Source organism: Lissotriton helveticus, chromosome 11 (assembly GCF_964261635.1).
Source record: "Lissotriton helveticus chromosome 11, aLisHel1.1, whole genome shotgun sequence".
Lineage (NCBI taxonomy): Eukaryota > Metazoa > Chordata > Amphibia > Caudata > Salamandridae > Lissotriton > Lissotriton helveticus.
In genome coordinates, this window is record NC_136072.1 from 262,370,073 (window position 1) to 262,397,368 (window position 27,296).

General features: G+C 38.2%; 1 protein-coding gene across 1 annotated transcript in view; it reads left to right on the forward strand.

Annotated features, from left to right (window-relative positions):
- The window catches only part of LOC144790776 (G2/mitotic-specific cyclin-B3-like), a 336,268-nt gene extending 309,385 nt beyond the window's left edge, over positions 1-26,883 (forward strand). Inside the window, exon 13 of the mRNA XM_078665471.1 lies at positions 24,227-26,883. Coding sequence (XP_078521597.1) covers positions 24,227-24,287 — 61 coding nt within the window. The 3' untranslated portion in view covers positions 24,288-26,883. The remainder of the gene's footprint in view (positions 1-24,226) is intronic.
- The last annotated feature ends 413 nt before the right edge of the window (positions 26,884-27,296 follow it).

Genomic DNA, 27,296 nt, shown 5'->3' on the forward strand with positions numbered 1-27,296 from the left:
GTCCTACATACTCCGCCTTTCTCTGCTAACAAAATATCTAAAGCTAATCGATCTTGAAAAACCAATGATCTAATAGCCACTACTGTGTTAACTGCTAGTAAAGCAGTAGTATTTGTACTATTAGCTAATTTATCTACTACTGTTGGTCGTTTTCTAAAAATGTTCTCCTATTTTAAGACTACTCCTACAAGTTGTAATGTTACAAAACATATCTCCCATTAATTGTCCCATCATTTGTACTACGTAGGTGTCTATGTGGTAATGTCATTGATAAAGCGTCTATAGTATTAACATGATACATCTTGGGGAATAACAAAGCTAATTAGCAATCAACCTCCCAATCAGCTGGCAACTGAGAATAAGCATCTTGTCCACACACAATATAAACTCAAGGAATAGCGGTCTCTTCCCCTGTTAATATTTAGACAGGACTTCCCAAAACGTCAAAAGTATGTAGCCAATTACTAACCCCAATATATCTTTATCAAGCCTAGTTTCTCCTTTTGTAAACACATAATTTTCCTTTTAGTCTTCTATCTAATTGCTAATTTTAATAAACCATATTCTTTTTTAAGTTGATCTTCTTTCTTACAACATTCGTTAAAACCTGTTCTTTATTTTTCCTTTGGAAAATGTGAGCTCTTCGTTCCTCTAATGTTAATATGAATGTGTTTTCTAATGGTCTAATTAAGCAGTTTTGGTTATTTTCAGATGCCTTAACAGTGTTCATGACTGTTGGTGAATGGAAGAAATGTCAAGCAATTTCCATATCCTTTGTAGATGAGGGGTAATTTTTTTCTGAAGGGGGACTTTAGAAAGAATCATACAATAGGAAAATTAATATTAAAAATGTTCTTGCCTAAAAAATAAGTACAATTCTACATGAATTGCATGTGACAATGGGATATAGTGGAATTTCACCTCTTCTGCAGTGGAAGAAGGTAGATGTGCATAAACATAACAGTCCTTAGTGTCCAAAGTTTGTGTATATTCCTGAACTAATCTAAAATAAACATTAGTCGAAAACTTCTCTTGAATAGTCTATACATGAAGCCTTTCATTTCATCTATTGTGTGCATAGTCATTGTAGGTTTAGGTGTAGACCGAAATATTTCTACCTCTGGTGCAAAACTCATGGCAACTAAAAGGAGTATAATAGCTAAAATAACCAACTATTAGTGTGACGACCTCTACTACTGTAAACTTAGCTTTGGTAAGGATACGCATGTCTACAGTCAGGCCTAAAGTATAATAATAGCAGCTGGTAAATTACTATTCTGTGTTCCCTTCTACTTGTGCAAACCTGCAAAATGTCTTGATTTATCGCATTCAGTTATTTCACGCGGTTTATATACAGAGAAATTTTCATGTGACATCCCTAGCCCTACTCCATCATTTTCTAAATGTATTACCCTTAATTCTACTGCAACCTTGGCCCTCCAGGAATCTTATTAATCCTTTTTATTCATTTTCATTAATTGGTCACTGTTAGTTTGTTATTCCAGCCTGCTCTTTTGTAGGTTTAAGCACAGTTCATCAGGTGCCATCTCAATTGATTAGGTATTTGTATGTACTAAATAGTGCTCAAGTTCTTTGATGATGTTTGTTTCTGAAATCTTATCTAATTGATGCTGTTTTTCAGTGTGGCGTATCATTACAGTTCAAATAAATCTCACCTCAGTTCATTAGTTTTTTTCCTAACGATTTCTGCAAGTTCTCCATGTAATAAGTCCATTCAGGTGCAGAATACTTGCAACAAGGCCCTCTTGAATCTTCGTGGTGTCTGTTGATCTTACTCTGTTTTGCTTACACCACTAGACTCTGTTTCTTCAACGATGGTCTGTGGTGTTCATTCAACTTATACACTTGATTTCAATTGCCTCCTTCCATTGGGCCATTCTGATCTGCAAAGGGGTTTTTATCTTCTCACAATTGTTCCTTAATCTGGATCATTTGATACTCCTGTAATACATTGACAGTTCCTTTATTTTAAACTCCTGATGCGTATCCTTCCTCTACAGTGTGTGCTTCCACACCACTTTGGTTTAGTATTTTGCAGTACTTCACTCCTCTCCGGTCCTTCTGGTGCAGGAAATCTTGGATTTGGCAAAAAAATACTGCAACTTCATACGGGTGTAGGAAAGTGTACCTTTTTGCATGGTTACCCTTCACCTTTTGCCAGACACCTTTTGCCAGACACCTGCTGCCAACTTGACGGGGTGTGAGTGCTGGGACCCTGCTAATCAGTCCCCAGCAGCTGTTATTTCCCAAAACTTTACCTTTGTTTCCACAATTGGCACATCTCTGGGCCAAAGGTAAGTCCCTTGTAATGGATAACCATGGTACCAAGTGCCTTGTGACCAGAGGGCCTCTGAGGAATGCAGCATGTATTGATCCACCCTCAAAGACACCTCACTTTAACACCCGCACACTGCCATTTCAAGCTCTGTGTTTTGGTGCAAACCAAATTGAAGTGTCAACATGGCACACATCCCTGTGTGCCACACCCACCAACACTGCCTATGGCATGGGCAAGTCACCCCTCTAGCTCTAGCAGGTCTCAGAGCCCTAAGGCAGGGTGTGCCATCCCATAGGTGAGGGCATAGCTGCAAAAACAATATGCCCCTACAGTGTCTGTGCAATTCACACGTATTGTAAGTGCAGTGAGGCCATATTGAGTTAATGCCTGGGAGTTTATTATTAGGAACTCAAAAGATCCATGATGGTTTTACTTAAAGCTGGGAAGTTTGGTACCAAACTTCTCAGAATATAAAACTCACATTGATGCCAGTGATGAGTGTTTTATAAAATGCACTCAGAGGCCATCTTATAGATGCCCCCGGAAAGACCACCAACCTCTAGTGTATTGCCTGACTGGTCCCTTCCACCTAGCCATTACTAGACAGATTTTCGACCTCATGGGGTGGGAGCTTTTGTGCTGTCAGAGGTCTGAAAAAACCTCTCCCTGACAGGAACAGCAACACTTGGTGGTGAGCCTCCAAAGCGCTCACCTTGTGATGTGCTGATTTGGGCAGCACCAACTAGTGGAGCTGTTTGGCCCCCTGTCCTAGCCCCACTTTTGGTGGCACGACCGGTTTGAAAATTAGTAAGCAGAGAAGGAGATTCCGCCTTAGCCTGGCACACCCCAGGGTCACCAGGAGCTGAGGTGAATCCCTCTTAGAAATTCTCCATCTTGAAATGCAGAATTAGGCCCAATAGGAACAGATATGCGCCTCGCCCCAAAAGGAGGGCGCACCCAGAGGATGCAGTCACTCTAAGGGATAGTGGCCATTGGCTATTCCCACCCGACCTCAATAACACCCTTAAATTCAGTATTTAGTAGCTTCCCAGACCTTTTTCCTCAGATTCAACCACCTACAAATATGAGGGCTGAAGAGCTGTCTATAAGTGGAGATGACGACTGACTTGTCCCCCGGCCCTCCCAGCCTGTCTCCTGCTCCAAAGGCCCTGCTCCAACAAACCACATGCCCCATCCAGCAACCTCCAAGAACCCAGGAACCAGTGTTGTCTTCAACAAAGACTCTTGTCTCTTGTCGACACTGGATTTGTCCAGCAAAGAAACTAACACATGGACTCTAGAACCAGGCAGATGTGCAACACTTGTACCACTCTGTACCAGACACCCACAGCCTGAGTTCAGGTGCCCACCGACCCAGTGAAGTGTCCCTGGCCATCCTGACCTGGGATCCAGGGTTGAGTGACCTTTCATGACCTCCCCCTTGACACCTACTGCCTCAACCTGAAGGGTCCCGTGACTGAAGTTGGTGAGAGAAACCAGACTCCTAAAGACACCCCTGCACCCGCGGCTCTCTGGCTTAGGAGTGCCCAAGCAATGCTGTCCCAGAATCCCCCCACCATCCAACTTACCTCTCCAGCCATGGAACACCTTCAGCCAACCTTCAGAACTGAGCCTGAAGCTATTTTACCCGACTGAGGATCACCATTGGTTTCATCTGGGCCCCTGACACCTCCTTTGCACCCAGATGCCCCTGTGCTGCTGTTGATTTACACTCCATGCTCCTCCAGTCTGATCTTCACTCCAGGGCCTGTGTCCCTGAACCACAGGTACTTACCTGTAACCGGTTCCTCTTCAAGGTGCCGCCAGCCTCCATACGATAAAATTGTGCCCATTGACCTCTGCACCTAGCCACCCCAGTGCTGCTGGTGGTTAAGTACCTACTTTGGTCTTACCCTTGCCCAAACCCCCTTGAGACTGAACCTCAGAAACGCTTACTTACCTGTAAGTTGCCTTTATTTTTCCATAGGATTACATTGGTCACTCGCTGTATTGCACTAAGTGTGATCCTGAATACAAAGTGTCTCTTTCCTGTATTGAAAGGCATTTCATGCGCATGTAATGTTTTGTTTGATGTTATACAAACCGTTTGCTACTAATTTGAAAGCATTGCGTAAAAGTATACTTACCTGTAACAGAGTTCAACTTGGTTCCTAGAAATAAAAGTAACAGTCATATTTTTATGCAAACATTGGCCTGGAGTCAGTCATTGTGTGTGTTCCTGCCTTATATGAGTATGTACACCAAATGCATTCACACTACCCTCCAAGGCTAACTGCTCAGCGCAGCTAGCACTAAATTCAAAGTAATGTATTATCTACTTCAACCTCTGCCAGACTTTTGGGGACTCGCAGGACTCTGTGCACACTTTCCCTCTTTTTTTATAAAGTATATTAAGAGCAAGCTTCCTACAATGGGCAACTGACTCTTTGAGTGAGTGCACATTTATCCAATTAGGTATCCTGGCACATTTGACTGTTTCTGATTAGTATGAGCTGGTAGGGGCTTTTCCACTTGGACTTCAAGCAGGATTTTAGCACATGCTTCTTCACCAAAACCCAGTCACCCTGGATAAGGTTGTGGCACTGCTTCTGATGTAGACAGGCAGTAACAGCTCTAACCTGATGAGAAACAATGCACCACATCAGCTAATTCCTTGGAGTAATCGAATATTATGTCCTCTTTGATGTTTACAATTGCAGGAAGTCTCATAGCTCCACCCATGAGGATTACTTAAGGTGATAATCCAGTTTTCCTGTCAGAAGTGCTTTAAAGACTCCTCAAAACTAGTGGTTTTGCATCTGGCCACTTTAATGAAGTGAATGCACAAACCTTGGCCAATTGATACTTTCAGATTGTGTTTACTTGCTCCACTATCCCCGAAGCCTCAGTACGATAGCTACAGTGCACTCGCTGTTCCACCTGAAGAGCCACACACCACAGTCTAAGGACCTCATTATTGAAATGTGTTCTTCGGTCTGACTCCAGAGAAATCAGAAATACAAACCATGGTACGAGTACTCTTAACAGAAGGTTAGCTAGAGTGAGATTGAAATTCCTCTGTGTTGGGTAGGCTGCCATCCAACTGGAGAAAATGTACTCTATACCAGGATACATCACATCCCATCACAATCGGGCATTTTCATGAAATCCAACTACATCCTGTTAAAGGGTCCTTCTGAACTTCCAAAATGACTAAGTGTTACAGGGTCTCTCCTTCCTATACTCATCTGTTGAGATGTAACACATCTATGGCATAGTTCTTTAGCTAAGACTCTGAACCTGTGATCAACTAATTTTGCCTAAACATTACATCCCTTCCTAGTGTGTGCAGGATAATGGAAAGGTTGCCATGGGAAACTGACTGGAAACACCGGTCTTCCATCTGCTGAAAACCAAATGTCATTTGCATTTTAGCACATTGTGCTATAATCCATCCTTGCAGTTTTGCCTCAGACTTCTTCCTGTAATGTTTTGATTTCTTCACAAGAATCCACTACTGACCATGCAAAAGTGAGTCTTTAGATTCCGTTGCATAGTCTGTTAAATGTGCCTGCCACATGTGCACAATACCATGCAACTTCATTAGCATAGCAATTTCAAAAAGAGACATAATCATGGCCATGTATTTGAGCAGAACGTTAACCTACTGCAATTTCGTGGAGTAACTGCAAAGCTTCCAGTAGTCTCATTACATATCTTGCAGACTCCCAACTCAGGAACTTTGAGAGTAGCTCATGCAGTTTGAAAAATCCAAGAAGTAAAAGAACCCTCTTGGCTTTGAGTTGTCACTTATGATTAGGTAGCGGAATTAATTTTCCTTACAAGAGCTTGTTGTCTTTCAGCTCAATTGGGAGTGACTTTATTTACAGATCGTCAATATGGCTTTGGTCGGGTATAGTCACAGAAGTGGTTTATGACATACTCGGGTTGTACAATAAGAAATGCAGGATAAAATATGATGATGTGATGACATTTCATATAGCACACAAATCCCTACCGGAGGAGTATCTCGCCGCTGCACTGCTATGAATGGGGTGAGATTTCTAAAACAACTAAGTCTTCAGCCACTTCTTTAAGGAAGTGAAGTCTGAGCAGGAGCAGAGACGAAGGAGGAATTTGTTCCAGTGATAGGGGGCTGTGTGAGAAAAAGATGTAGCCAGTCTTGAGGTACATAAGTGAGGGATAACCAGAAGTGACTTACCTGAAGACCTTAGGCATCTGGAGGGCAGATAGGGTTGTGTTTGGTATAATAATTATTGGTGCATTGGCAACCCACACTGCCAGTGTCTGTGCTGTCATAACTTGTGATGCTGGGGCAGGAACAGCAACAATGAAGGCAGAAACACCTGGGGTAATTACAGTAGGGGCTGCTAAAATAGGTATAGGAAAAAATGGAAGTGGTCTCTCAATTTGAATCGCACATGGATCAACAGGGGATGTAGCCACTGTAGTACTAGTGGTTGTAACTCCAACTGTATTCGGTGTGGGAGCAACATATGGATGTCGAAGTGAGAAAAAATCTTCTGAAAAGCCATTCCCTGAATCACTGTGGTTTTTTTGCAGCTTCCTCATCATTTCCCAGTTTCCGATTTAATTTTCTTTTTTCTTTTCTATGGTTATGGCTGGATCCATTCTAGCTCCCTCGACCACACACCTAATCAACTTTTGCTGCCCTTCAACCCATTGAGCATCTTTGTAAATTTGCACTGCTCTCCTTGCTCTATTCTGATACATTTCTTTCTCTTTAGCCTGTGCCACTCTCGCCCACACATATAATTCTTCATCTTGTATAGGTCTGGGAGGTGGCTTCCTTTCAAATAACTTTTCTTATAAATTATCAATCTTTAAATCAAAGGTACCATAATGTGGAAATGTAAATGGTCCTTGATTTTTGGTGATCTTGCACCATTGACTAAGCCACAAACCTGCATGCAGCCCTACATTTGTCACCATGTAATGAGCTAACTAACCTTCCGGTGGTGTCTCCTCATCCTCCTGGATTAGGACTCTCAAATCTTCCTTCATCATTTCTTTAAGAGCTTTAAAACAGTTTTACAGTCATTCAGCAATAAATGATCAAATTCAGAATTTCATTGTTTTGGTTCTATTTTTAATTTTGTATAGGTCAATTCCTTCCTCCAACCCTGTTACAAACATGTCACAGTTTAATACTTGATGACTCGTCAACCAATTTCAGTGCGGCAATTCACAACAACTGACCAACCCAGTATGGCACTTTGATGTGACTCTTCATTCCTTGCAGCCGTTCGCCATTCACTTTTCTTCATAATTTTCTCATACACATTTTATAACTCTAAGCAAGCACAATAAACAAATTGCTTTTGCCTGCTCCACTTAATAAATTCAAAGTAATTAATTCCTGCAAGAAACAATAGGAAATTTGGTTTCAACACCCTCCAGTTCCCTTACATGCACACATTCAAATGAAATCTCACCCTGACTGACTTAGCTTCCATTTTGCACAATAGGTTCACCTAACACTAATCCATATTAGTACAATCACATTAAAACGTTACACAGCCCCTCTCTCAATTGTGCAGGCAATGGTACCTGACAAATCTGGGAAACAACCTTTACAACGCAACTTTTACAACGCACTACCATTACAACGAAACTTTTACAACGCAAAAACTATTACAACGCATGTATTTACAACGCATGTTTTTACAACGCAGGTACCTTTACAACGCATACCATTACAACGTAAGTATTGGTAAGTATATAATTATATTTAAAATGTTATATGTTTGGTTTTTTTTAAGGGGTATTTTTAGGGTTCAGGGTCAGTTTTGGGTTTTTGGGTAAAGGGGTATTTTTAGGGTTCAGGGTCAGTTTTGGGTTTTTGGGTAAAGGGGTATTTTTAGGGTTCAGGGTCAGTTTTTAGTTTTTGGGTAATGGGGTATTTTTAGGGTTCAGGGTCAGTTTTCAGTTTTTGGGTAAAGGGGTATTTTTAGGGTTCAGGGTCAGTTTTGGGTTTTTGGGGTACAGGGGTATTTTTAGGGTTCCGGGTCAGTTTTGGGTTTTTGGGTAAAGGGGTATTTTTAGGGTTCAGGGTCAGTTTTCAGTTTTTGGGTAAAGGGGTATTTTTAGGGTTCAGGGTCAGTTTTGGGTTTTTGGGTAAAGGGGTATTTTTAGGGTTCAGGGTCAGTTTTGGGTTTTTGGGTAAAGGGGTACAAGATAAATTACATAAAATTAATTCAATTAAATTAAATTAATTAAATTAAATTAAATTAATGAAATTAAATTAAAATAAATTAAATTAATGAAATTAAATTACATTAAATTTAATTAATTATATTACATTAAATTAATTAAATTAAATTAAATTAATTAAATTAAATTAAATTAAATTTAATTAAATTAAATTAATTTTAATTATTTTACATTAAAAAAATATTATATACTTACTAATACTTACGTTGTAATGGTATGCGTTGTAAAGGTATCTGCGTTGTAAATACTTGCGTTGTAATGGTACTTCGTTGTAATGGATCCTGCGTTGTAACAATTGCGTGGTAAAGGTAGGCGTTGTAAAAGTATGCGTTGTAACGTCATACATCCGACAAATCTGCACCACAAACATTCAATTATGGCTACCTACTACAAATGTTGCATTTAGCATGTGCTTTATTTCAATGTAAACTTATGCACATTACTAATATAAGTGTTTTCTAAAGCAGATACTATGTGCTACAGCAAATACATTAGTTTGGTCATTCCTTAACAATGTGAAAAGATAACTCCCTTGAGCATAACTGAGATATTGACTTTTGTGAGCCCATCATTTAGTGTAAAAAAATAAATACCAAACTAGTGTGAATAACAATATATAAGCTGTAAAGTAAAATAAAAATGATACCGATACACCAAAGAAACTTTCCAGCTTTCTACTACATGAAAAAACTTTCCTAACTGGTGAGATGGGTTTTCTTTTGAGCTACTGTCCTCAATGATCAACAGAAGCATACTGCACATGTAGATAGTTAGAGTGTTCAGGTGACAGGGTGCTCTCCGTGCCAGTCACATTTGGCATGAAACACACCCATAGATAGGAGGCTGCTTGCAATAAGTCTAAACACTGGTAATACCTTGGAGTAGCACTCAAACCCAAAGTTCTTTTGCTCACCATGCCACCTCAGTTTTGGACCCAGCCATATGCAAATAAGTATTGACTCTGTTCCTCATGGGAACAATCTATACTCAACTGCCAAGCCAGTTCATCCATGAACTGGAACTCAAGCAACCCAGGGCCAGTTTTGCCCCAGTTATGGGCGAATCAGCCTGGTTCCAGTGACCATTGGACCCACGTATAGCCATACCCATGCCTCTTAGGGCAGTATAAGAAGCAAGGTATCACAAAGAGTTTTATCCTTTGGAGAAAGATTCACCTATTAACTCAATCTGTTCAACTCATGAATAATCACTCATACCATCCACATTCAGTGGAAGTGAGATCATATATTCCTGCTAGATAATCTTAACATCAGATGTGAAAGAGTAGAAAATCAATGTATTAATAAATGAATGATTAAAATATACATATAGTCTTAAAAACAATTGTGCATCCTATCATCAGTACCTAACATACAACTGTGTCGTAATGTTAAGACAGACCTAATTACTTCTTGTAAAAGTCTAATGGTAAAAATGAAATAAAATGGAAACGGGAGAGAGTACGTAACACAAGACACAAAAACCTATGTCATCAGTGGCGTACACATCTGTAAGAAACAACTATGCAGGGCTAGTGCCAGGAATTATCTGATTTAAAAGATACTCTTTGATAAAGCCACTTGTCTGATTGTGTACTTTTCAATAAAGCGTTGACATGTTTTGATGGACTCCTATATTGCCATCTTTATCAAGACAAAGACTTTTGTAGACTCAAAAAAATACATAAAATGGAAAAATAATACACATATGGTCAATTGGAAACCTTTCTAAGGCAACATTGGGTACTGATATGACCATGAGCTTAAGCTTCTCGGACGAAAGGATCAAAGCTTCCTACTCCTTTACTGGAATTACATTTTATTCTTCGGCCTGGTGGTGGAAGGCGAGTTAAGTTTTCTTCTGGTAATGACTAATAATTGAGGAGGGCATCACTCACTCGGTCATGCGTGGCATACAGGGTTACTGGCCCAATCACTGATTCTGAAAGTGGTTTGCATTGAACGGGTAAGACAGGTGGCATACGATATCATGCAGGAGCGCTGAATCATACAAACCCTAATAATCAGAGGGGGATCATGTGGTCTAAAGGGGATAGAGACCACCAATAATCTCCTGTTTTTTGCGTATCAAGGATATAAGTCTGACCACTTTCAGAATCAGGGATAGGGCCAGTAACCCTGTACGCCACGCATGACAGAGTGAGTGATGCCCTCCTCAATTATTCGTCATTACCAGAAGAAAAATTCGCTCAGCTTCCATCACCAGGCCGAAGAATGCAACGTAATTCCAGTAAAGGAGTAGGAAGCCTTGACCTTTTCCACCGAGAAGCTTAAGCTCAGTGTCATATCAGTACCCAATGTTGCCTTAGGAAAGTTTCCAATTGACCATATGTGTATTATTTTTCCATTTTATGTATTTTGTTGAGTCTATAAAAGTCTTTGTCTTGGTAAAGATGGCAATATAGGAGTCCATCGAAATGCGTCAACACTTTATTGAAAAGTACACAATCTGATGAGTAGCTATACCAAAGAGTATCTTATAAATCTGATAATACCTGGCACTGGCCCTGCATAGTTGTTTCTTACAGATGAATACGCCACTGATGACATAGGTTTTTGTGTCTTGTGTTATGTACTCTCTCCTGTTTCTATTTTATTTCTTTTTTACCATTAGAATTTTACAAGATGTAATTAGGCCTGTCTTAACATTATGACACAGTTGTATGTTAGATACTGATGATATGATGCGCAATTGTTTTTAAGACTATATATATATATTGTAATTCTTTTATTAATAAGTTGATGTTGTACTCTTTCACATCTGATAAGATTATCTATCAGGAATATATGGTCTCACTCCAATGAGTGTGGATGGTATGAGTGATTATGAATAAGTTGAACAGATTTAGTTAATAGGTGAACCTTTCTCCAAAGGATTAAACTCTTTGTGATACCTTGATATATTACCCTATTCATTTGGACAGTAGGGGGCTTCCTCCTATATCTTAAATGCAGTATAAGAAACACACAAAAGGTGATGGGAGGTTGCTTGCAATAAGCCTAGCCACTGGAAATAGCTCAGAGTAGCACTCTAACCCATCAATCATTTGCTCACATCCCACTTCTGTTTGGACCCAGTCATACGCAAAACAGTCCAGCCTAAACTGCCAAGTCAGGTAATCCACGAACCATAACACAAGCAAACTGGACCTGGGTTGATTTTGTTGTGGTTCAGGGAGGACATGCTTGACAGTTCAGGCTGGACTGTTCCCATTGGAGCAGGGTTGAGACTGATTTACATATAGCTGGGTCCAAACTGAGATCACATGGTGTGCAAAATAACAATGGATTTGGACGCGGCCCGAGTAATTACCAGTGACTGAGATTAATTTAAGTATCCCACCAATCACTTTGTCTCTTTAATGTGTCACCCTTATTGGGACGGGTATGCCCATACGTGGGCACCATGCACAGTGTCACTGGTACCAAGCTGTACCCAATGATGAGTACATAACTAGGGCAAAACCGGTCCTGGGTTGCTTGTGTTACGGTTCAGGGATGCCCTGGCAAGGCAGTATAAGGCTGGACTGGTCCTATTGGAGCAGGGTCAAACCGGATTGATTATAGCTAGGTCCAAACAGGGGGGGCATAGTGTGCAAACTAACAATGGAGTGGAATACGGCCTAAGTTATTACCAGTGGTGGAGATTCATTCAGGCATTCCACCCATCACTTTTTTGTACTCTGTGTCCTATTTGGCAGGCATCAGTGGAACAGCGAAATCTTAGTTTAATTTTATTCCTACTATGTCACACCCATCAGATATATTGGGGACAAATTAAGGATGGGTGGAACTCTCAGAATGTGATCCAATGGAGTCCTGTGGAGTTGCTAAAAACTCTGTGGTTTCAGCAAATTTCCGCCAATAGGTGGAAATATGTAACACAAATTGCCCGAACCACAAAATCTCCACAAGCTTCTTGAGGGAACGATCAATTTATTGTGATCACCCTCGACACTTTACTTAGTGTCAATGTTTTTTTAAAATCTTTTTCAAGTTATAACAAGCTACATGACAGAAAACGAACAATACATTAAATATTTAAACAGCTATAAATACTTTGTACATACATGAAAAACAAATTCTTTGCACATTACAAAAAAGAAAATTCCTTGCATCAAACATTACAAAAAAAACTAAGAATACATGCCAGACAACATTAGAACAAACATTACAATCAAAAAATGAGAAAAATATAGAGAACCAATCCAAGGGGGAATTATAAGCAAATGAATGGCTCTTAAACAAATCAATACTGGACCAGCCGGTCCTAGTATCGTGAAGATGACTTTTTATTCCACCCTATGAAAGTGCCGACGCGTTTCGAGATCAGGCACAATGTCGCTGACCTCTCATCAGGGCTGTTTTATTCTTTGTATCTGCAAGATGCAAAGAAAATATTTTACTCATCACTCCTCAAAACCAAACTTCTTTTAAGGCAATGGGCTGAGAAAGAAAATTGCTACATACCAAACTTGTTTGTAAGTAGAGCAGGGCATTACGGCGTAAAGGGGTTTCAAACCAATTATTTTAAGCGTGGCCAGGCAGGACAACCTATAAGAAATTTTGAGAAGTTTTTATATTAGTAATTCAAACCAGCTCGTCGTTTCATTACTTAAGCGTAACCCAGTACTGCATAAAGCATACCTTACTATTGTCGACTGCCACCAACCGGCGTACTTGTATGTAGTCTACCACCATGCGGATAAGCTCCTAAAACAATAGTGAAAATTGTTTTAGTAGTGGGCCTGATAATTACATTGTTCGCATAGTGCATGCATTATTAAAAAAATATATACCAGAATGGGCAGGAGTGATTTCGCCTACCTTAATGGTGTATTTCTGTTCCCTTTTAAATTTCTGAAATTATTTGAAAAAATGCTCTCAATTGGCCGTCCTGTGTTAGCAAAAACACGAAAAAATGTGTGAGTGCTTGTAGCTAAAAGTCTGAGCATTCAAACAGATTCTGAGCATTAAATGGACTAAACACATGTCCTGGCATTTACCTGCTCTGAAATACCAGCACGCCACTGGTTTGATCAAAGTTTCCTCCCAAGAAATGGCCGCGCAGGCACTTCCTGTATTTAAAGCCCACCTCCAAAAGAGGGCATGATGGGACTTGTAGTGTCCCCGAAATTACACTACAAAAAAATTATATTTATTATATGAAGTGCATATAAAGTAAGGGCGCGCCTATTGCGTAGTGTCATTTTCAATGAATAGATGCAGAAAACCTATTTTTTTACTGTTTTAATTGTGCGCTGAGTTTGAGATAAAAACCTCAAAACTTTATTAGCAACTCTTATCTGAACACTAATATTACAACGGGCCAATTCATTTGAACGCTGATTTAAATCGCATATATGTCACAAGTACGGTGAGCACATTAAGGGTCATTATTGTAATCATGTGTTGTATGCACTCTAAACAAACTTTAATAACAGAGCATGTGGAAAGTCTGTAGGTGCCGCTACCCCCATTCTTAAGATTGCACATATCTACCTGCCAGGCAGTGACCATGCTTATTTTTTTACGTGAGGTGTATTTAATGAAAAGAGGACGTAAGGCTACAGATTAAGGCCAGGGATGTCTGACAGATGCCAGTCAGCTATACTGTGTGTCTGTGCCAATTATATGTGGGCTATCTCGGACAAGCTATTAAGGCCTGTTTGAGTGCTATTGTATTTCAAAATGAGATAAGCCTCTTTCTGCAGTAATGTATTAAGCCTGACACCTAGCTGGCTGCCAGGACTCTAGGGTGCACAACCAAGAAATGAGCGAACTCTTAATCCATGTAAACTTTTTTGTTTATATTTAAACCATCAGTTATCATACGTATACAATTTTCATCTCATAAAACAAGTCCATTATCATCAAACATAATTCACAATGTGCAAATCAATGTGGTCAGTAATATACATAACAGAAAAAAGAATCAATTCAAAATATAAACCCAATGCATTTCGGGACCTTTCGTGGCCCCTTCGTCAGGGGTCTGCCAAAAGAAAAAATATATAAATTAATGGAAAGGAAGCTTACTGCTTTTGATGTTCACAAGTTTCTCAGTTACTTTCAATTCAACTGAATTTATACTATGATTATGAGTTTCATAACGTCTCATTACCTGAGCTCCTAACTCTTTTAATTTTAAGAATTGCATTGCTTGTTTAATTACACTGTTTTTACCTTGTCTTGTTAACTGAAAGAAACAATTATTACACGCTAAAAAGGCTATTTACATTAGCCGCTTACTCGTAGACTTTTTATTGAGCCTACCTACCGTTTATGGCAAGTTGCTTGAAGTAATGAACGGTACTTCTGCTGAAAGGGATGAAATTGAGCCCAAAGCTCTTTAATATACTGTAGTGCAATGCGTATTATCTGAACATATCGTGCTTAACTTATAACCAATAAGATGCAATCATTACCTGCGAGCCTACGTATACCGCGTTGGTCTCGCTTCTATGGCCAAGAAAATTAATGTATACTGAAAATAAAACGGAAAAAATGTTTTAGTCTAATTACAAATAGACGTCCGTAAGGGTTGTCCATTATGCACATTTCGTTTTGTACCTTTTCAAGGAAGCGTTTCTCAGTCTTTCTTACTCTTGCGACGGACTGTTGGTCCCAACCTGTCAAAAGGTTGAAAATATTGCTTAGATTTACTAGCGTTCTTGCTATTTGCCATGCTCGATTGGAACAAATATCTTAAACGTACCTGCGGTCCTATGCTGTGAAGCTTCGGTCCCGCAGTGCTAGTGACTCTGTTGTGTTTAGCTGTGGAAACAACCACATATTCAAATTCTAGGATTTAGATCCTCAAATTACGGTTGCTTCAGCATTTTAAAGTTCGAATCCGCTGCTTACCTCGGTGTTTAGGTTAATGGTCCGTGTACTGAGAGTTCACGCTACGGCGGTTGCTGCCGCCATTCAAGTATTAGTCCTTTATTTAGTTCTAGTGGTTTAGACCACTACCACAAAGGCGGACTTCAACGGTACTGGTTACTTCCAAGAAGATTCGGAGCGGCCATCTTGGAATGGTCTTATTTAAACGATCTCGTGTGTGTTTACAACTTATGCTTGCATATTATTACGTGCGCTCTTGAAATTATTTAGTCTATACTATTTCCAAAAGGAAAAAAAATTATTTTTGGCTATTTACCAAATCAAAACAGTTATATAACAACAAAAAGATATGTACACAACAATAACATCTTTTCCAAAACAATACGGTCAGACAATTAAGCATTTACAGTATCTGTGCATTCTACAGCCTGCCTATTTACAATCTTGCATTATATGCTTTGTAAATTAACGTAAGAAATATGAAGATAATGTATGCCTGTAGGGATTTATTGTGAACTACCTGCTAAATCGCGTGTCTGAATTCACTGAGTGTCAGAACTGGCCATATGAATTATCTGTTTAGAGAAAGCAGACCTATAATGCAAGATTGTAAATAGGCAGGCTGTAGAATGCACAGATACTGTAAATGCTTAATTGTCTGACCGTATTGTTTTGGAAAAGATGTTATTGTTGTGTACATATCTTTTTGTTGTTATATAACTGTTTTGATTTGGTAAATAGCCAAAAATATTTTTTTTTCCTTTTGGAAATAGTATAGACTAAATAATTTCAAGAGCGCACGTAATAATATGCAAGCATAAGTTGTAAACACACACGAGATCGTTTAAATAAGACCATTCCAAGATGGCCGCTCCGAATCTTCTTGGAAGTAACCAGTACCGTTGAAGTCCGCCTTTGTGGTAGTGGTCTAAACCACTAGAACTAAATAAAGGACTAATACTTGAATGGCGGCAGCAACCGCCGTAGCGTGAACTCTCAGTACACGGACCATTAACCTAAACACCGAGGTAAGCAGCGGATTCGAACTTTAAAATGCTGAAGCAACCGTAATTTGAGGATCTAAATCCTAGAATTTGAATATGTGGTTGTTTCCACAGCTAAACACAACAGAGTCACTAGCACTGCGGGACCGAAGCTTCACAGCATAGGACCGCAGGTACGTTTAAGATATTTGTTCCAATCGAGCATGGCAAATAGCAAGAACGCTATTAAATCTAAGCAATATTTTCAACCTTTTGACAGGTTGGGACCAACAGTCCGTCGCAAGAGTAAGAAAGACTGAGAAACGCTTCCTTGAAAAGGTACAAAACGAAATGTGCATAATGGACAACCCTTACGGACGTCTATTTGTAATTAGACTAAAACATTTTTTCCGTTTTATTTTCAGTATACATTAATTTTCTTGGTCATAGAAGCGAGACCAACGCGGTATACGTAGGCTCGCAGGTAATGATTGCATCTTATTGGTTATAAGTTAAGCACGATATGTTCAGATAATACGCATTGCACTACAGTATATTAAAGAGCTTTGGGCTCAATTTCATCCCTTTCTGCAGAAGTACCGTTCATTACTTCAAGCAACTTGCCATAAACGGTAGGTAGGCTCAATAAAAAGTCTACGAGTAAGCGGCTAATGTAAATAGCCTTTTTAGCGTGTAATAATTGTTTCTTTCAGTTAACAAGACAAGGTAAAAACAGTGTAATTAAACAAGCAATGCAATTCTTAAAATTAAAAGAGTTAGGAGCTCAGGTAATGAGACGTTATGAAACTCATAATCATAGTATAAATTCAGTTGAATTGAAAGTAACTGAGAAACTTGTGAACATCAAAAGCAGTAAGCTTCCTTTCCATTAATTTATATATTTTTTCTTTTGGCAGACCCCTGACGAAGGGGCCACGAAAGGTCCCGAAATGCATTGGGTTTATATTTTGAATTGATTCTTTTTTCTGTTATGTATATTACTGACCACATTGATTTGCACATTGTGAATTATGTTTGATGATAATGGACTTGTTTTATGAGATGAAAATTGTATACGTATGATAACTGATGGTTTAAATATAAACAAAAAAGTTTACATGGATTAAGAGTTCGCTCATTTCTTGGTTGTGCACCCTAGAGTCCTGGCAGCCAGCTAGGTGTCAGGCTTAATACATTGATTCATAGGTGTAGCAGGCACCAATCGAAGGTAGCACACGTTTTGGATTAAACGCACTAATATTTAGTTAAGCTGAGTGCAGTACCCACACACATACATTTTTTATCTTTCTGCAGTAAGGCACGCTCAATATCGTGGCATTTTGTCATTGAATTCGCAGTGAATAACACCGACCATTTAAATTCATGTTCATTATGGCCTTTTTCACAGAAGTGTTCAACCAGCGGAGCGGTCATTATTTTTTTCTTTATGCGTGATCGATGCTGGCTGATCCTTTGGTTGACTTGTTGGCTAGTCTTGCCTATGTAAATTAGTGGGCACGGGCAAAGTATTCCGTAAACGACATTTTTCGTTTTACAGTTGGAGAATTCTGTATGTCTCCACTTAGTGCCCTGATGGACAACTTCATTGCCCTCAATTGTGGTAGAACAAGCAACACAATTGCCGCACCTGTGATGACCTTCCACAGGCTTTAGGTTCCATTGTGACAAAAGTTCACTTTTAGGTTTTGGGATGGTAATATCAGCTCTAATCAATTGTTCGCCAATACTTTGATTTTTTCTATAAGCGAAGATGGGCTTAGGAAATGGGCAATTCAAACCTTCTAATAGATGCCAATTCTTTAAAACAGCTTGACGCAACTTGTGGGTGTCGGGACAGAATGTTGTGACACACACCATTTTGTTCATCGGTGGACGTTGCTTAAGCTGCAGCAAGCATTCTCTCGGCGTATATCTAGCAATAGGTGGAAATAGGCATGTTGCGCTGCTCATACTGTAATTTAGTGCCTGGACTAAGTTCAGCACTAAAAAATTAACACAAATGGCACCACATGGCATGCCAGAGAGTGCAGCTACTCTAGTTGATGTTGCTGCTGCTTGATTAGATTTTCTACTTGAGTGGCAGCCTTTTGACTGTGAAAGGTCGCAACTGCAAGCGTTGGATAAATCCTCTCCAGATATCTTCCTCGTGACAAAAATTGCACATGGAAATGTCCTAGCTTGCCTGAGCTCACCACATACTATTTTGGCGCGTGCAAGAGAAAAAATTACACATAGCGGCCATTGGCGACATTTGACTGGAACTCTGTGTTACAAGCATAACATGCAGTCTCCAATATTCAGCCAATTCTGTAGCCCCTATTATAAATCCTCTCCAGATCTACCAACATCGCATACTGGTTACTTGTAAGCTTTGTACTGTCACCAACACGATTCATTGTCTGCATGACCCGGCTTCACCAGTATCTGGGCTTCAAAAACATTGAAGAAAAAGGTGGAAAACTACCAGATCTACCTTGTACTTCGTGACTAGCTCTTTAATCTTCTAAATGTGCCACAATGTCTATTTCACAACTGAATTCTGAAAAATGGTTATTCCTGAATTATGAGAGCTGAAAACCTGCTCTTAGATTTTTCTAGCCCAGACCCCTTAACTTTGTCAGAGTCTTTAGTATTCCTCTCCAGTAAAATGGAAACAAAATCATGCAAGCATGGCTTGCTTTCCAACAGTGAGCTCTGCTACAAACTCAAAATAAATGTTGACTCCAAATCTTCTTTCTTGTTTTTCTATATGCACTGAAGTGTACTGCAGTTAATTCACTTCTCATTAATCCAAAATATGGTTATATCATGCCTTGATCATTTGCACAGTTTCTAAACAAGCTTCCCAAAAGCATTCTCTACTTTAGGGCACAGGGTTCACTGATCTAATATTGAAACTATAAATATCATGCCACATAAATATTGGGTCAAATTTCAATCACAAAAATGTTGTTTTTCTTTATAAAGGTCAGTACAATTATATTGAAATAAATAGTACATATTAAATAGCATGTAACTAATACAATGTACATTGAATGTTTAAATATTTAAATATAAACATACTTTTTAAAATAAACAAACGTGTTTATGTACGCATAATGTAAAACTATTACAAATCATTTTAATTTATATTATCATTTTCTAATTGTTTACTAAGTATGTGTATACATATAGATGTACTATCACCACTACAGTCTGTGCAACAGTAGGGGAAGCTTTAGACTCAAGAGGGGTAAAATGCAGTGGCGGCTCACATAGGGCGTGCTGCGGGCGAGGGAGGGGCAGGGTGGGGGTAGTAAACTTGGACATACAACGGAACTGAGGAAAGTAAATATCACGTTCCTCCTTCCCGTCGTATGTCTGAGTTTACTCCCCCCCCCCCACACCCTGCTCTGCCCCACAGCACGCCCTATGCGGACTGCCACTGGTAAAATGTACTATTCCCTCTCTACTCTTTGCAACAGTAGAGAAAGCATTGGACTGCAGAGGAGTCAAATTTACTATTTCCACTCCATTCAGTGCAACCGTAGGGAAAACGTTGGACTCGAGATGCAAAATGTACTATTACCACTCTGGTGTGTGCAACAGTAGGGAAAGTATGGGACTGAGAAAGGGTAAAATTTATTATTCTCACTCCAGTGTGTGCAAAAGCAGGGAAAGTGTTGGACTCAGGATGGGTAAAAAGTACTATTCCCCTCCAGTCTGTACAGCAACAGGAAATGTACTTCACTTCAAACACATACCATATTTTAATACATGTTTTTAACTAAGCAAAACATATAGAACTATTAATATATGTGGAGGCATCCATGGATGATTGACAAGCCGGATATGCGAGTGGAGGCCCATTGGTGGTCTTGAAACGTCTTAGACAGCGGCATATAACTGAGGCACACACTACAAGACCCACGAACCAATGTGGACTCATTCGAGTTGCCCATTGAAGGGCTCATATTTTTAAGTGGGAGGTGTGGCCTCTATGCCAAAATGACTGTCGCGCCTCTGAAGAGTGCAATGAACACGAAACGCGTCAGGCGTGAATTGACAGGTATATGCTGTAAACTGGATCTGCCTGCCGATCTGGCTTTTACCTCATGAAGGTTGCTGCAGTGGATGTCAGTATATATACAATTAAACAATTTACCTAATTAGGGGCCATATGTATCACAATGTTCTTTGCGATTCTCAATTAGCGATTTTTTTGCATATCGCCGTTTGAAAATCGCAAAACGCTACGCACCCTTTAAAATATTCTCAATTTGCAATTAGCTAATTGCTATTCGCACATTTCCCCTTCATTCCTATGGGCCTCCTGGCCCATAGAAATGTATGGGAAATTATTCCTTAATTGCGATTAGCAATTTGCTAATCGCAATTAAGGAATTTTAAGAAATCGCTAAAAAGAAGCTGATTTCTACATTTTTTGCGATTTCTAAATAGCGATTCCTTAAAAATCGCTATTAAGGAATCGCAAAACGGAATGTTGATACATATCCCCCTATGTATGTAGGATTTGCAAATACTTTTGTGAAACCTACATATTCCTTAATTGCGAATCGCAAATTGCGATTCACAATTAAGGAATACCTCCCCATTCATTCCAATGGGCCTCTAGGCCCATAGGAAAGAATGGGAAGACATTCTCAAATTGGGATTCTCAAATTGAGAATGCAATTTAAGGGTGCCTGGGTGTCAAAAGGACACCCTGTTGCACCCCTGAAATATAAATGTGTGCACATGTGGTGCACATACATGCCCTAAGAGCATGTATGTTCGCCACATGGCACTATCAAAAAAGCAAAAAGGGGAATTTTTCAAAGAAATCGCAAATTACTACCACCGACTTGAAGTTGGTGGTAATTTGGGATTCCTTAAGGCCAAATTGCACTTTTTCTGTGCTTCTTAAATTACATTAAGGAATCGTAATTTGCAATTCCTTAAATGTAATCGCAAAATAGGGAATCACAAATTTTGCGATTCCTTATTTTGCAAGGCAGTTTTTTTTTAATACATACCAATAAGCCCAATTTTGGAATGATACATATGGCCCTATATTTTTTAATAGTTAAATAGAAAATCCTATTGATTATTTAATATCACTCTATACTACCACTTAGCATCCTACATTTTAAATATAATTGAAACAAAATATTACAACACAATTAACCTATGAAGTAGTAAATAAGGTAATTATTAATAAATGAATAATTAAAGGTTAATTATCACTTAACTTCCTACGCTATCCCCTACAAACACAACACACACCTGATAAATACCATAGAAATGTGTATTACAAAATGTGCATAATTATAAATACATTGCATATTTTAATAGAAATTAATATTTAATAATTATTTAACTTCCCAACCCATACACCTACAAACCCAACAACCTGCACCTAAAGTAAAACTTAAAAATATAATTACACATTTTACATAATTATTTATTAAATAATAGAAATGTATATTTTTGATAAATTATACTTAACTTTCCACCCTGCATTAATACTAAGAATTAAATATCAATAATGATTAACTTATAATAAACTACATTTGGAAACATTCGCAATTATACAAACTATATAACAAACAAAAATGATTTAAAAGACAAAAAATGTATAAAGATTTTTTACAACTGTATTATCGAAAATGATATTCTTGAAAATGACTTGCATTAGAACTTTAATATTCTTGTAAAGAATATTTCTACATTACAATATTTGTGACCTGATATTTAACTCAATCTTTGTGTCACCTGATATTTATGACTCTATATTATATCAAAATATTAAGCCCAGACTGTCCATGTGGAACCCTGAAACGCAGATTGTAAAGCTGGAATTTACATTTTCAAATTCAGAAGTTTGTGAAAACCTAGATAGATTGTTAGCCCATAATATGACCTAGTTTCTAGGTCTCCTGTTTGGACATTAGTCTGATTGGTTAGGTAGCTCAAACCTACTACTGTGTGTTTTTCTGCTCACTACTGACTCTGACCCTTTGCTAGGTTATCGCCATCTTTTCCTCCGCTTTCATGGGAGATGGATTACATAAGTGGAGAATTTAGCACTGTTGACTTGTTTGTTATAGGTTTAGGACTTTCTTCCATTCTCCCTTTCATTTGCAACTAACCTAAATCGCTCAGAGACTACCATCTGGTGGTTTGCAGCTTTTTACAAAAATTACTGTTGGCAAAATAAAACAAGGCATGCCTAAAGCTGGATAAGTATGAAAATAATTTATGATTTTAGTGCAGCTGAACTACAGTGATAATTTCAACTTTGATGGTAAATTGCCTTTTTCCTAAACTATTGGAAATGTGTATGCATAAGTGGCAGTCACAGCCTTTAAGGTATGGTGCTGGAAATGTTTGGGGTTGTGTTTGCGTTCAGAAACGTGCACATATTTATTATGCATGTGGAGAAAACACTAAGTGCAAATGACTTGGTAAATTCTTGATTTTTTTATGCTGATTTTCCTCACAGAGAAGCCCTCTATCATTGCACCCTTTTAGGAGCTTTTATCTGTCATTCAACTCCTTGCATTCTGTATCTGCATGGTGCCCTAGGTGTGAAGGATATGCCTGGGCGTATGCCCGGGTGGTATGGGTAGATGTCCCCTTCTCCCTCCACCACTGGAATCAAGAGATACAGCTAACTGAAGAGGTCCATGTTTATGATCTCATCTAATGTGGATTTGGTGTGGCAGGTCAAGCCTCACGGTTTTTGTTGGAGCGGGACAAAGTCTTTGTATATTGCTGGTCTCTTTCTATAGTGGCACTGTAGGCAAGGCAGCAGTTGACTGGAATATTTCCTTAGGCCATTGCTAGTGGCAGAGATTTTTGAAATCATTTCACTTGCCACCTTTTGAGTTTTCTGTAAATGTGCAGCTATCCTCGGGGTAAGAAGAGGTCACAGAATTATTTGTGAATGCCCACAAACGTGTACATGTTTGGGTTTAACAATAATCTTCACCCTGAATAGCCCACTTCCATACCCACAGAAGTAGATTTACATAAAGGGATTGCTTTGTTTGAGTTGATATTTGTATGAGTGCCTTAGTGACTTCTGTGTATTCAAAAAGTCAATGAAAGGTCTAGCATCTCAGAGTCTAAATCATGGGATCCAATGAACCAACTGAAATGGCACTTTCTTTGTCCTGTTGAGTCCTTTCTTTTTCCCAGTGTCAAACATGAACTTTGTTATGACTTGTACAAGTTATTAGCATCATCATACCTTTTTTTTTAAAAAACTAAATTGTATTTAAGAGAATGCAGAAAAGGGATCAATGAGAGGAAAAATGATATTCAATTAGATGTCTAACCCTAAGAGAAAAAATAGAATAACATATTAACTGAAGTATTGGATAAATCAAGTTACAATAATTGACTTTCCTTTTTGTCCACGATTCTGAATTCACGATTCTGGATTGCCTATATATTCCTAAAATATTTCCGCAGTCACTAACTTTTCTTCCACTTCATGTATTGTCTTGACTACCAGCCCTTTATTTTCTCCTGGTAGTCCTTTTGCTGCTTAGTCCTCCCCTCTCTTTCTTGCCTTAAATGTTCCTTGCAAGTGGACACACTTTGTTATCCTTTAATTTGCCTTTTTCACATCCACCCAGTTCTGAAAAATCACCTCCATCAATTGCTGTTCTTTGCATATTTCCACATTTTCTCGCGTTTATTTTCCCTTCTAGCTGTGAATATATATATATATATATATAATATTAAGATTGTGTTGTTTGAAAGCGATATTTCTATAATTTTAAAGGGGAACTATCTTATTTTTTTCTTTTCAGCACATTCTTGGAAGTGGCTCAGATTCCTCCTCTGGACCCATCAGAATTTTCTGACGGTTGAGAAAGCGGATGCAGCATATATCTGATGTCTAATGCGTAGACTGGTTTATTTGCTGTTGTGCAGCATTATGTATTTAAGATATCAGCAAACTGATTCAAATTTCTTTAGAAACAGTAGTAGCTTTGGACCGCAGAATGTGTTGGCCCTTAGTTAATTAGGAACACTCTTCCCATCAAGCAAAATGGTTTAACTTTGCATTTCTGAAGCCAATGAATTTTAGGAAAATTGACTAAGTACTAACATGCTTCTATTAATTGCCTCAGACCACATAGTAAGGGGCATCCATAACATCCCTTTTTATTTATATGTTTTGAAAATAAGAAAATAAAAAAATACCCTAAAGGCTGACCTGTAGGAAGCTGTTTTATGGAAAGTACCTTCAATTGTATTCAAACTTGATTCGATCGGATTTATTTAATGGGACATACATTCAATTGAACACATCCACTTTTGAAGCATTTGGATAATGGTATAATCCTCTTGTGATATCAGAATATTTATACCATTAGCTCATACAAGTGCCTGCTTATGTAGGTATTCCTAGTTACAAATGAGAATAACGTTTTCTCTTGAAAGTGGTAGAGATGAACATTTTTACAAAATGTAAGCGTGATCCCTAGCATCATCAAAACCACGTATCTGTTTTTTATATATTTTAAATCTAACTACGGCAGGGATCAATTATAATGTTAATAAAGCTGTAGTATATTGGTACAGACGCATATCAGTTTAATTATAATGTGTTTGCATATAATATTAAACAACAATGAGATTTGCTGCTTTAGCAACACAAATCTGTGATTTGACTTCAGTATGTTTCCTGTCATGGATCTTTGATACTTTTGTTCCTACTTATAAAATGTAAAGGCAATATTTCATGAAATGTTAAGTAAAACTGTAAATCACTATTGGCATCAACATTTTATAGTAGCTGCAATCAAATTGTAAATCTCTTGATTTAGGTGAATTTCTTAATGATTTTATTGTTTGTAATCTGTTTGGGGAAAGATGGATGTGATGAACCTAAAGAACATGTTGATTGTTATGTGCTATGTCAGGCTTCAAATGATCGTTCTCCATCATATTCTCAGCAAGGAAGTGTCATGATTGCTTAAAATCACATTCACTCAGATAAAAAAAATCCAGTCCCAACTTCAAAACTGTAAATAGGCGTTACTGAAAAAGAATATTCACTGTTTGATTTTGGTAGTATGTCTTCTAAAAACAGTTGCAATACAATTTTAATTAGATATCACTCTTATTCTGTGGCTTATTCCCTACCCTTAAGGCAGCATGTACAAACCTGATGTAACTTTCACAAGATACTCAGTCGAAGATTTGCCACTTCTGCCAAATTTTTAAATGATTCACGGCTGTTTTAATCTTTAAAAAGTAATGCAAAGCTAACACCGGTGAAACAGATGACATAGCTCAATACACAGCGTCTTTGTGATTTTCTGTATGTAGAGAATGCTGATAATGCCTCAAAATTCCTTTTGTATTAAACTTTGACACCTACCAGGTGAGTTACCAGGTGCTAATTGCCTTTTGTGGAATTCATCATTCTTCCCTCGTCCTCCCATTCAGATCGGTTTACTCTGCTGACATAGTATTTGTAACTTGAAGTCTGCAATATGCAGTGTCTATCTCATTTTGGTTCAATTGCAACTAAGTATCCACTGCTAAAAACCACACAAATTCTGAAATAAAACATGAAGCCACATGGAAAATGTGTTTTTCACTTAGTTTGGTGATGCTAACATTTCATAGGTTATTTTTTCAGGTTCAATATGTTAGCCATTACCATGAACTGGGAAACCTATATTGTCAGTAAAGCATAGTAGGCTTACAGGCCAATTGAGAACAAACACTTAGATAATGTAAGCAAGGAGAAGTGTTGAAACTATACTATTCACCCCATTCTGCAAGCATGTCCGGGATTTGTTCGGCTATGCATAAACCTAAACCATTCTCAAGAAATTTTGAGATTGTTGATTTATTCCCCAAGTACAAATTGATAGTATTTCGAGCTTGTTCCATTCTCGTTTTTCCAAGTGGAAATAGCATGCGTACCGTCATGTTTTCTGGGCTTGACTAGGCCTAACACATCTTCATGATCAAAATAGATATTTGACACTTTTAATGTTGACACATTTCGGTCTACCCCCAAGGGTAATGTGAAACCAAAAAAAGGACAAGTACTGTTCAGAAAAGCACGTTAGCAAATGTAATTGTCATCTATATCTTTTGAGAATTGCTTTACTCCAAAACAGCTTACTAGAAAGTTTATAAAACAATTGTAATTTTAGGTAATGTAATTTTGTAATGCTTAAATTATGAAATTCATATTTGTATAGTGGTTTAACTTATTTTTTCGATATCATGTTTGTTGTTCATGATGTGCCATTTAAAAAAATTACATTTTAGTTAAATACCCGGTATTGTGACAATTGATGTTTATTGTGAAGCGACATGTATATTGTGGTGTTTAATTTGTGTATAAAAAAGACATTTTGATAAGACTTGCTATTGAATTGCGTGCTTTTTGTTCCACCTGCCATAGGTTTTATCTTAATATTTTGGAGACAAAGTGAATTAAAATATACTCCTAATAAAGAAGTTTCACTTTGAGAAGTTGTTTTTCAATTGGTCTTTTAGGAAGCATTTGATAGGCATGCCTTTCTTGGCATCGTGTTTCCATTGATAATATGGGTCTTACTCATGTGATTGAGAGGAACATTGCAACTATGCTTAGGATTATTATCCTTGGATGCATCCTTCTCTGGCCATTCAATTTAGTATGCTCCTCATATAGATCTACCAGGAAGGGCCCTCTTCTACAGTGTACCAAAGCCTTGTTTGGGGCATTGAGGTATGTCACAGAATCATATTGGTAATTTAGATTTTAGAATTTCCTTTTACATAGCAACATTCATAGGCCAATGGACTGCTTTATTAATGATTCTTTACTTAATTTTTTTGTGTGGAGGTTCAGCATAGCACTCCTGA